At 35.3% G+C, this 13,125-nt stretch overlaps 1 protein-coding gene across 7 annotated transcripts in view; it reads left to right on the top strand.

Moving 5' to 3' along the window:
- The first annotated feature begins 4,567 nt into the window (after positions 1-4,567).
- The window catches only part of slmap (sarcolemma associated protein), a 59,595-nt gene continuing 51,037 nt past the window's right edge, over positions 4,568-13,125 (top strand). For 6 of the 7 annotated variants that reach the window (XM_023353461.1, XM_023353459.1, XM_014473553.2 and 3 more), the window contains exon 1: positions 4,568-6,211. In XM_023353461.1, the coding sequence (XP_023209229.1) occupies positions 5,933-6,211 (279 nt within the window). In that variant the 5' untranslated portion in view covers positions 4,568-5,932. The remainder of the gene's footprint in view (positions 6,212-13,125) is intronic. The other variant, XM_005811633.3, reaches the window with a different exon arrangement.

Raw genomic sequence — 13,125 nt, 5'->3', positions numbered from 1 at the left:
GTCTTGTCGTTACATCTCGTGACGTAATGACGCATAATCGTGACAGTTATGTATTTATTCCAAGTCTTGAATTGATCTTAAAAATACAGATAATATCAATATTATTGAATAGTGCATCAATTTCAGGAACTTTTTCACTAAGTGAAACACGCCATATAAATTAAATGCACACAAATGGATGTTTTATTTCTGTTAATTATGATTTTCCGCTTACAGTGGAAACATGACTATATTACATCAGACCATTACCAAACAGTTCATTAAAAAGTGTTTAAAAAGTTAAACACTTTTTTTTATTAAAAGTGTTAAAAAAAATTAAACACTTTTATTATCTGATTAAAGGAAGTTATTTTCAAAAGCTACTTTTAATATAACAAATGAACATCTAATCTTATATTCTAAATGATTGAATATGACGGAATATAGACATTTAAGATTTGATAGGTAACGGTCCATGCTCTTCATCTGGTGTCACTCTATCATACATTGATTAACATGTGTTTGTTCCCAGAGAAATGCTGTCTTGTTTTGTTGGTATTAGGACAGAACAAAAGTTCAATATATTGATAGATTGATGGACTCCTGAGGATATTGTAAATAATTGCAATTTCTCTTGCTGCCTCACTACTTCAGATGATCTAGTAATGCCACCTTTACCAAAGAAAAAAGCTAATTTCATTCATTCATGAATGTATGGAGGACATATGGCAACTGAAAACAGAAGTCTGAATTTAATCTCAAATTTTTGTGTAAAAAGTCAGAAATATGAGATGACAGTCTGAATTCTTGACCCAAAACCTTTATTTTGTGCGGCAGTGTGTACATTGCTCTGGTCCAGATCCAGGGCGTAAAGTAAGCCCCATAATTGAATGAATCACTTGTTCGGTCTGAGTGTCAGTCTGAGTCAGGACCAAAAGAGTAAATCAGCTTTATCCAAATCCTTTAATACATCCTGCACTGAGCAAACAGACGGATGAAACAACCTGAAGGGAGACTCTGATTCCCATTTAGTGAATCAAATTTTTACTGAGCAAATAATAGCAGTTTACATGATTTATTTCTGTCACCAACACAGAATCAGTATAAAAGGATCATCAACATATATCAGGTCATAATACATTTGACCTAATACATCTAATTTTATCTAATTTTAGAATTTCAGCACAATAAAATAATTTGTAAAGTTAATAAATTATATTTTAAGCACAAATCTCAAAAAATATATATTTTTAGAGATCCTTAAGATTGATATGAACCAGATCTTGTTTTAAAATCCTTTTACATCATCTTCATTGGTGGAGAATTTAGTTGCTTAAATGATTAAATATTTATTTTTCTTGGCACAGTAAGAACCATAAAATAGGCACTAATGTTATTTTTATAACAATGTGGAGATCAGAAATGTCATGTTCAGCAAAAACTATAAATTACTTTTTGTCACACACATCTTACTTTTTATCCCATATTTATCCCATAGGTCTTAACCTACATTTCCAGAAAAAAACATGAATAATAAAATATTCAAGAACTTTAACATGCATAATTTTTCAGTTTACACATACTGTAAATGCCTACATTTTTCTAATTTCTTTTACTCTTTCCTCATATTGATTTCAAAGGAAAGACCCAAATCTGTTGAGCATATCGAAGTCTTTTTCTATTTTTTTTTTCTCCAGTTTATTCTTAAATAGACATTTATAAATGTAAAATACACCCTGTGGTTCTTTGTAAGTTACACAGCTGAGTGATAAGAAGATAAAACACAGTAAGATGCTGGTAAATCTCAGATAATAGCCAGACTGTTGGCACAGTGACAGCTGGTCCCTCTGGTTGCTCTGCAGGAGGTCTGGGCAGAGCTGCGAGGACCAGAACCAGGTCCGTCTCATGACAAAACCCTGATCCTGAAAATCAGGATGTACTAACAATAATAGGGAAAAATGTGGGGGACAAATAATGTATAATGAACAACAAAAACTGGATCAGACGGAGTTTATTGATCCCAGAGTTGGGAGATTATTGGGCAGGAGTAATACCACCACCATGACAAACAGAAAACTGACAATAAGTAAAAATAAAATGCACATACAGTAAAATGTAACTTTCTATTCAATAAAATAAAAGTGTTATTTAAAAATGTATATTCATGTTTCGTGTAAATGGAGCAATCATGATAAGAAGCAACCAGTAGTTATAATATAATATAATATAATATAATATAATATAATATAATATAATATAATATAATATAATATAACTTATGAAATGTTAGCTGGCACCAGCGCCCCTCCCAGCCCCCCCTAGGGACAAGGGTGTTAGAAAATGAACGGATGGATGTTAAACTTATGAATGCAGCATAAATAAAATATGTTTTTATTGAACATAAAACATATTTTAAATATGTTTTCATAAATGTTAATAATATAATGTATAATGTTAGATAAAAAAATGTGGAGGAATTAGTCTTACTGCGACTAATAATAAAAATACTGGATGATACTGTAATACTGTAATACAACCAGAACCAGAACCAACGTCTCAGAGACAGTTTCTACCCGACAGCAATAACAAAACTAAATGCAATCAAAAACAACCATTAATCATCATAAATGATGGATGTGAGAATGTGGCTGTTCTTATTTATTAGTTTTTTGGTTGTTTTTTTTACCAGTTATTTGTTATTTCTTACATTGTGTGTGAATTGTGAGACAGTTATTTTTTGTTTTTAAGCTTATGCACCGACTGATGGCACCTTTTGAATTTCGTTGCCCTTGTGACAATGACAATAAAGATCTATCTATCTATCTATCTAAATAATAAAATATATTTTTGTTTTCTTTGCAATAATAATAATAATAATAATAATAATAATAATAAATCAAAAAGACAATGATGTCATAAAGAAAGTGTATAATAATACACTAAAAGATACGTAATATTTTAAGTGTAGCTAGATAAAAAAGTTAGGGGTGCACCAAATAAAGAGACACATTTAAAAAAACATTCTGAAAAAAATATACAATAAGCATCAACATCAGCAACATTTATTCCATGATTAAAACAGCACTAATGTAAAGTAATAATGAATGAGAATTATATATGCAGTGCATGCCTTTGCCTGTTAGGGATTGTGGAAGCAATTTTCTTAACTTAAAACACAAAAAACACAAATCTTTGAACACAATCACCAAAAAGAGTAAATACACAAATAAACGGTACAATTTTTAGTACGTTGGTTTAATTTACGTTCTTAGTAATAAAGTTAATATAGTAATAATTTTGCTTGTTAATGCTTGATTTTTGAGCCTTTATGCCAATAGAAAAACTCCAAAGTGTATTTTCAGTGGTGCAAATTAATTTAATTTAATTAAAAATAATTTTGTCCCATGTTTCAATAAACAAAGGCTGAAATAAGTAAAACTATGGGGGGTTGATGTGTGGTGTGGCTGTTTCATTGTCTCATCCAGTATTGATTTAGTCTCAGGGTTCGGCTCACCAAAGAGCGGATAGAGAGATTTTGGCGCCATAAGCAGAATCTGATCTCCTCCAACGTCACTCCACACTGTCCTGTTCCCTCCTGTTCTCCCAGTTCCTAATAAATAGCCACAAAGATGAAGAATTGTAATAGAAACTGTAATCCGGTCTCATTATGAAAATGTTTGAAATGGTGTCAAGTCGGAAAAATTGACATTTTATAAAGCCTTTCAGGATAAACAGCAACACGAAGAGCAACATTTATATTGCTCTTCAATACTGAAGAAGTGCTATTACAAGAAGAGCAAAAAACACTTAATTTCAATTATTAAGTGAAAATTCTGGTGTTGTAAAATATAACTCAAAACCAAATTATATTTAGAAAACCCCCAAAATTTTACTCAACTAAGAGTAGCTTTACTTAAAAAGGTCAAAAGTTGCTGTCGATGAAATAAGAATAAAACAGCATTTTGTAAAGCGACTCAAGTACTGAGTAAACAATCATGACATCTGATTTAGTAAAATGGTATAATTCGAAGAAAAATATAAAGTTTTGTACAAATTATGTTATTTTATAAACTAAAAGGAAAATACAACAATGATGTTGCACTTCAAATCTGTGGGTCTTTGCCTCAAACAATTTTGATTTGTTCTTCATTGATGTTTTTCATTCTTTGATTGTTGATTCTGATTCATTGTGTTTCTGTGTTTGATATGATGTAAAGCACTTTGAAATGCCTTGCTGCTGAAATGTGCTATACAGATAAAATTTGATTTGATTCATTTTGTGAAGTTATTCGCTTTGGGTAGAGCATCCAGAAATTATTATGTAGTTAGAGTAGCGATACTTCATAATAATATTGCTTGACTAACAGTAAATTATAAAACTACTCCTAAAAGTGTATTTCTATTTTTATCCAAGTAAATGCGACTTTTTTTATCCACCTCTACTCAAAACATACAAACAGAAAAACAGAAAGTGGAAATTTAACCAGTTAAAAAAACAACACGGAAATAAATATTCATCTATTGGTCTATCTATCTATTAATGAGGTAACCAGAGAGTTTTGTTAATCCTATAGGTCAGTGAACGCACCACGCCTGTCTGCTTTCTACTTCCAGTATGGCGGCAGGGACTTGCGGAGGAGGACAACTTCTTCTAGATTCTCTCCAGAAAACCGCCGGAAGCCAACAGCTGTAATAAAACACCACCACCGCAAACTGGATTAGGACTAATACAGGGAACGACAGCGCAACCAGCGTCCTCCAGTGAGGTTCCCCCGAAGCACAGCAGCAGTGTGATGCGCGGGGAGCCGCAGTGAAGAAGAAACTCCCCAGATTTTTCCGCGTCTCTCTCCGCTCTGACTGTCAGTTAGCCGGCTAGCTGCTAGCTAGCTCACCTTTGCGCTTGCGTTCGCGGTGCGGGACTGTTTGTAGCCAATGACGCCTCGGCTTGCTGGTTTTATTTGCTACTGGAGACAGGTATGGCATATCGCTTCCACTCGGTAAGCGAACTGGTTGATAAGGGTGGGGAGAAAACATTGGAGGACTTGAATGATAACTTTGGAAGTACTCATTAGCCTAGCATAGCCTAGCCTAGCTGGTTGAACGCCAGAGACGTTGGTCGAGAGTTAGAGATAAGCGTTTTTGCTGTAAAAGACGACTTACTAATCCCCTGAATATTGGCTGTTGAGTGTTTTGAGGCATAAATTCCCATCGGACTGCTTTAACCGACCCACGGGAGTGTTTCTGGCTCTCCGGCTCTGCTAGGTGTTGTTAGCGGTCTCGTAGGTGCACTGTGGAGGGAGTGGTGACCCGACGTGAGGTGCCAAGATAAGGCTCCCTGTATCAGGGTAACAAGGTCACCCCGATTATCATGTGCCGTTTAGACGAACAGCAAATGACACTCGATTAAAGTGCGTGTGGACCGGCTTGTTGTTAGCCTGCTGCCGGCAGGTAAACGCATCACAGCTCGAAAAAAAGGCGCAATAGTTCAGCAAATGTAGGGAATAAACAGGTGGGTTTATTTATTTGGAGGAACTTCTGCTGTTTTGTGCGACGAAAGATAAACTTTGAATGGTTTTACTTCCCAGCTCCACTGCTTGAATAGTTTGATGGACGTGAGGGGCTGTTTGCCAGGCTGTCAGTGCTATAATCAGTCATGTATGTCTTGACACATGGCACCTTGGTCTGTACATAGTGTTTGCTGTCAGATTTAAGCGTCGTTATGTAGCTTTAGTGGGGAGCCATTGAAAAAGGAATGTCTTGTCTTTTTATACATGTTTGGTTTGTTTTTTATTTTCCTTTTCCTCCAACGAAGGGCAGTCTAGTTGAGTCAAAGTGCAGTCCCGAGAGCGTACAGGGGACAATGCTTATCAGTTAGTGCCTAGAAGATTACAGAACTCGGAGATCTGCCTGCAGACAGGCCTCAGATATTGTAGATTATTCTTTTTTAGGGGGGATGCACCAAAACCCTGCCAATCTGGATCAGGAAAACCTCTCCATTGTGTCTGGTTGGAGTAACACACTCAAGCCAAAATCAATGCCTTCAGCACTGGCCGTGTTCACCTGCCGACCCAACTCGCACCCATTCCAGGAGCGGCATGTGTACCTGGACGAGCCGGTCAAGATCGGAAGGTCTGTGGCTCGCTGCCGACCGGCCCAGAACAACGCCACCTTCGACTGCAAGGTGCTGTCCAGGAATCATGCTCTTGTGTGGTTCGACCACAAGACCGGGAAGGTAAGAGACAGCCACGTTTTCAATCCATGACTGACAAAAAGCATGGCTTTCTCATGAATCTATGATTGATTTGGTGGCACGAATACTTCATTAGATCCTGTTTTTAATATGGAGCAATGGAGAAAATAATTGCTCATAACAAGTTTTGCAGGATGATTAATTGTCCCAGAAGTTATATGCCAAATGACAATGTTTACACCAATACTGTCAGTATTATTGGGATTATTATTTTTACTGTTCACTGAAAGCATCAACAAATGTCAATAAATTTAGTGCATGATTATGTGATACCAAAAATATTGTGGTAAAACTTTATTATCGCCAAGCGCTGCGATATATTCTCCCAGAAGTTATTGCGATAAACTAGAATAGTGTTATTTTCAAGTAATATAATGGCGATGACATAACCCAACTTTGCCCTCAATAAACTTTACTTTTGTAAAGAAAACTTGACACTGGAACTGGAAGATATTTTAAATGTCCAAAATAAATAAACAAAAAATCCCAAAATGATAAAAAACAGAAATAAAATCCATAATCAACCAACACCCTGAAAGAAATTAAGTCTGAAGGATCTGTTGGCATTTATCATATTGTTTTTCATCTGAATTTTGATTCTTCATTGTTGCAATAAATTACAATGATTGATTTTTGAACCACCCAAAACTGTCCACATTGTTGGGGTTATTATTTTCTTCACTGGTTTTCTAATGAAAGTATCAAAAATATAAATAAATTTAGCATATGGTTAATTTGGTTACTGTGTGCAGTTTAGTGACAAAACCCACATTTCTTTATGTGACTAGTGTTTCTCAAAAACAGTGTGCGTTTGTAGTGCAATTTTTTTAAGCGTAGTTGGATAAAAAAAGTTAGGGGTGCACCGAATTATCAGCCAGCCGATTTATTGGTGCCAATTTTCTTCATTTTGGGAGATCGGTGATATGCCGATTTTTTACATGTGAAGCCAATCTAATCCAGCGATCTCATTTAGCTTGGCAAAGGTCTAAGAATCCACCACTGTCCTCTTTTGCTCTCCGGTGAGAAAGGTTTGGCTGACAGACTGGCCCACCAAGTCATGTCTGCAGGTTTACAATTAACTGTCGTTGCCAACTCAACAACTTTCTTGCTATATTAAGCAACATTTCATAAAAAATTGGTATTGGCCAAAATTGGAATTGGCAGGTTAAACTTTTTGAAAGATCGGTGATCAGAAAACTGCAATTGGTGCACCCCTAAAAAAAGTAATAAATAGTAATAAATGACAGTAGTACCAAAAATATTGTGGTAAAACTTTAAGTTCACATCGCCCAACCCTACAATTAATTGTCCCAGAAATTATTGTGATAAAGGATAATATTGTTCTTTTGAGACCATTTTCAAATAATCTAATGGTAATGAATTAATAGTGCAAGTTTTTCCTCTCAAATATCAATAAACTTTATTTTTCTAAAGCATTTTTCTTAAACACCGGAACTGGAAAATATTTTAAATATCCAAAATAAACAAAACAACCAAAAACAAAAAATGAAACCGAAAACTTAAACCATGAAAGAAATGAATTATGAAATATGGGTTGGCATTTATTGTATCGTTTATCATTTATTGTGATAAATTGCTTGGTATGATAAAAATTCTGATTTAATGTTGTCACAGTGAACTCCAATTAATGATGATTAAAATCCCCAAAACTGATCATATTGGGGATGATAATTTATAATGATAATGATAATATCATTGTTGGGATAGTTTTACTATTTATGTAATGTTCAATCAAAGTTTCATTCAATATTAATTATTAGAAAATCTTTTGTAGTTAGTGATGCAAATCACACTTTTTTATGTGATTGTATTACAAATGGAATAGATTTCAGGAGCAGTCAGCCTAAAAGAGAAATAATAGTTTTTATTGTCATTTTTATCATTATCACAATAATACCATAAACATATTGTGATAAAACTCAAAGTCCATATCACCCTCATCCTTTATAAAGTCACTGTAAACAAAATTGAAAATCTCAGAATGGAAATTATGGAGCTCATTTTGATTGATTTATTACTTATTGTGACATGTTTAATTTGACATCAAGGCCTACAGCTGTGATTCATGGTCGACCACCGCAGCACAGGTTGCTGAATTTCAGATAAATGTCACGTTTATCACTAGTTTTCCTTTCGAAGACGGATTCCTCAGTTTAACCGGCTGAACGTGTGTTAAACTGCAGTCATGTTGTGTGAATTTAATGATGTGAAGAAGCAGGGGAAGCGACCCATTCAGCACTAGCCGGCCTCCTGAGACACTGCGAGTCTCTCAGAACCTGCTGAAGGATACGATCCTTGTCCTGTTTTCTAATTCCACTCTACTTTAACAATCATGACGCTGGGGATTGAAATTAATCCATTCAGACCTGATCCGCCCTCTGAGCATGGAAACTGCTGCTCACAAATGCTGCTTAAGATCCTAATTGATTAAGTAAGGCCAATTCAACTGAGCTGGTGTGAAGCTTTGAGTTGCATATAACTTCTCAGATTTGACCATGTTTCTCTGGAGCAGTTCATAAAAAATAGTGAAAATGTACATATTGTTTTTCAAAGGGCGTTTGCTTTAAAAAGCTTTAGAAAAGACCAAAGTAATGCTTGCCAGCCTGAATGAGAATATAACTGGAATATATACAGATGTATGAGATCTCTTCCAGTAAGAATATAGAAGGTTTAACTGGTTTCATGAGTAGAAAAATATGTGAACCAAATGTGAGAAACTCTGAGTTTAATCAAGTTTAACGTAATCTCTTTAGACTTTGTTCTGCTTCCCAACAGCTTAACAAAGCTCCTGTCTAATTCCAATTTAATATTACAGTATTTAATGTTTCTCTGCTGACAAGTTCTAGTTTAATGTTTGTGATGGAGAATCAGTTTGTGGTTTCTTTGAGGAACCAGCTAAACAAGTCGAGAAGCATCAGGATTACCCTGTTCTGCGGCATGCAGACACTTTGCGATACCCTGTGTGTGTGTGTGTGTGTGTGTGTGTGCACGTGCACGCGAGCATCAGCTATTTATAACGACAGGAGTAGCGTCATCCTTTCCTCTCTTCAGGGATAAACACACATGCATTCCTCCAAATACCAGCGCCACGGTTCTAATTGGTCTTGAACGATTCAGTGAGGTTTGCACGCATGTCCTTCACCAGAACTTGTTTGGATGAGTCTTTAACCTCCAGCAGCATCTAATGTTCAACATTTATTTCTTTTATTCCTGAAGAATAAGTCCGTTTTGGGTGTTAATGCACTTCATTGTCAGTGAAGCGAAGCCAGACGCTGACTGGCTGTAAATGATTGAGTAGCCATAGTGTGCTCACTATGGAGACCTCCTAAGTCAGATGCAGCCCACTCTCTGTTAATTTATGACGCATAAAGGAAAGGTAAGCACGTGTTCACGGAGGCTTTAAGGGGCTGTAAACGGCTGGAGAGCTTTGTCCTTTATTTCTCGGTACCTCTTTGTCTTTTAAATCCAATAAATGCCAAGACTTATAAGGATTTAAAGCAAAATAAATCAAATAACCACAAATTGGTAGAGAAATCAACACCTGGGTCTGATTCAGCTCCACTTAAATCAAAGCTTCTGGAAAGTTTGTGTCCTTAGAAGATAATAACGGGAAGAACCTTTATAACTTCAAGCCATTTTGCTGTCAGGACAGAGAAATGCAACATGTTTAGAGCTGCAGATGTCACATAAGTTTTTGAAAAAACAGCTTTTTAGAGAAATATCAACTAGAGATGTAAATCTTTCAGTGTCTAGCGATTTAATTTGGATTTTTAGAATTGATTCAGAAACGATTCTCAGAAACTATTTTTTCTATTAAATCAGTCTACGGTTTCTGTTTAGATCATTGGTGACTAACAGGAGGGGAAGACCGTAGTGCAAACAAATAAAAGATTTATTTACACATTTCCGAAACATTTAAAATTCAGTTTATGTTTAAACAAAAAGAGGGTTGTGCTTAAAACTCTGTAGTGTAAGTTACCAGTATGAGGTTGGCTTTGCTGTCTGACTTTTTCTTCAAAAAATATCAAAGAATCATTTAGAATATAACTTTACAAAAAAATTAAGCAGAATAAAAAATATTTTTGACCACTTAAATCAAAATTTCCATGACCAGGACTTGTGACTCTCTATAGAATATTTTTTCCAACTTTAGTATCTACTTTAGGACATTTTGTTTAAATTTTAAAGACATTTAATTTCTACATTTAGGATTTAAAATAAAGATGAACATAAGAGGATGGAAATTTACAGTATGTTATTTAAAAAGCTCATAGATTCCAACGTAATAAGAAAAACGGATCTTAAAACACGTTAATGTGTTTTACCCAAATTAATGCTTTTAGGGTCATTAATTTGTGAAAATTTAATGCAAATATTGCAGGACAAAAAAAGAAAACCGACTAAAAACCTACATTTATTATTTCTGCATTTATAATTTTGAACAAGTTCCTTTTTAATTTATTAAGAGCTGTTGCAGGCCCTTTTTTGGAAATCAGAGTCATCTGGAGGTGTATTGTGGAGAAACATGCATGAATTATTGCAAAAATATTGATAAATGTATCCGTTTAGATTAGCCCACATTTCTGTGTGAGCAGTAATAATGCACAGTTACTGATGTAACAAATTGTTTTGCAAGCCGTTAGGTCTGAATACACGGCTCTCCTTTTAATGCGCTCCATTCAAGAGTGTTTGTTTTTGATTTGTTTGGTGTTGTACCATAAAAATAATCCATAAATTCAAAGGACATAACATGCAAATTATGAAAAGTGTGGCAACACAAAGTCCAGCGCGCGCATTCTCGGATTCAGAGTCTACTTGCGTAACCTGAACCTCATCACCGCAGCTTCCTCTTGTGATAAGAGAAACGTTTTGTTGAATGAGTCTGCAGTTTTGGGTTGAAAATGAGTCATTCCTTTGGATCCAAGTTGGTTGCTTTGCATCAAACTTTCACCTTTGCTGTTCCGATCAGCACGCAACCCAAAGCAGAAAGGTAAAATACTTTGTTTTTCTGAGTCTTGTTTGTTTGGCTGCTGGATTGATTTCACCTCAACACATCTAATTATGTTTTTAAGTGTTATGGCAGTGAACTAGGGCGTTGACTGACATGAGAACAGCTGGTGTGATGAATGTGTTAAAGACTTACGGAGAAAGTGAAGCGATGTTTTGAATGGCGGCGGCCATCATGATAAGAGATCAGACCTAAGGAGGCTGCAGGGCCTGGAGCTCCAGTTTGGGAATCTCTGAGGAAGATGAGATGAGATGCTGCAGATCTAAACGAAGATGTCACTTCCTGTTTCATAATTCTTCCTCTCTGACTTTAAAAAGTTGCTTTTTCCTGAATGAAATGTATTGAGAGCTTACATCTAGGGTAGGACGGAGATTATTAATCGATTATTGAAATAACCGTCAACTAATTTAGTAATCAAATAATTTTAACTGGAGTACACCGACTCAAAAAATGTAGTTTGCTGAAAGAACATCACAATCAGAGCAGGGATTAAAACCAAAACTGTACAAAAATGCATATATATTGCACTTAAGATGAAAAACTTTCTTTGTCTGGAATGGGGCTCTTCTATACGATTATTTTAGTAATCAATCAATTATTCTGACAATTAATCGAATAAATAAATGCTTCCCTTTTGCGGTAGCTCCTAAAGCTAGTAAAAGCTTTTGCTTTGAAAATGAAGGGAAAATAAACAATTCAGTTCCTTTTTTTGAAAACATTTTATTGCTTAAAACACAATAAAATGAAAATAAGTTTGAAGTACAAAAAATGCTTAAAGTGCAAAAACAGATAATAAAAATTTAACATTAACTTTAAAAAATAAAAGCAAACTTAAGTTGATGCATTAGTAGGCACTACTTTTTATGTTACACTTCACTTTCAATCTCAAGTTGGAAATATGAAACAACTTTTTTATAAAATATTTCTTTTTTATGACAATATTCCTCTTAATAATCAACAATAAGTTACAAAATGGAGCTTTAAAATATTAAACAAAAGCTTAAGAATAGGGAAAGTTAAACTACTAAGCCAGCAGAGAGCAAAGTCAGCGGCCCAGACGTATTTTCCTTAATTAAAAAGGTAATTGAACTATTTGCATTTTTAAGTTTTCTTGTTTTTTTAAAAAAAAATTCTATAAAATAATTTTAAATGGGCAGTATTTTGTATTTTTCCAGACATATAGTGCCATTTTATAGCATTATCAATAACTGGTACTTTCAGTTGTTTTAAAAATGCTTTCTTAAAATAAATTTCACTTCCTATTTTGACGCCTTGAAATTGGGCCTCTGTCTCTTTAAAAACCTTCTCCACCTTCAGGAAGTCATCCCAACATGGCTCCCCCATTAGCCGGGTTTTGTCTACAAATATTGGACCTGATCTGACTCTGAGCTTGAAAAGGGTTTGAGGAGAGTCCTGAAAGTCGAGTCCTTCACCTCCATCATCATCATCATCAGCTGCCAAAAACCAGCCTTCATGTTAATTAGCTTCTCAGAGGAAAGCCTGAACAAGTAGAAACCTGTATTACTAACGCCATACAGCTGCAGCGCGTCGTCCATCCCTCCCTGCAGTGAACCGTAACACGGTCCAGCTGACCAGGCCAGACCGGGTTTATCCTCAGCAGCAGGTAGCTGTGTCACGTCAGAACTGTGTGTGGTAACTGCAACAATTAACTTCTGCTTGCAGAAGACAAAGCTTCCTGCCAAGCTGTGGCTTTCAGTCGCAAGTTAATTATTATTTCGGTTATGTCGACATTACAGCAGCTGAAGATTGCATGTTAAAGGGAATTGATGAATTAAGCTTCCTTTTTTTAAGACTGTGCAGTCATGTGGACAGCAGTTTCAACATCTGTAACATGAAGCTGGATTCT

Source organism: Xiphophorus maculatus, chromosome 20 (genome assembly GCF_002775205.1).
Source record: "Xiphophorus maculatus strain JP 163 A chromosome 20, X_maculatus-5.0-male, whole genome shotgun sequence".
In the NCBI taxonomy this organism is placed as follows: domain Eukaryota; kingdom Metazoa; phylum Chordata; class Actinopteri; order Cyprinodontiformes; family Poeciliidae; genus Xiphophorus; species Xiphophorus maculatus.
The sequence above is the reverse complement of the archived record's forward strand: the minus strand, read 5'-3'. Positions and strand labels throughout refer to the sequence as shown.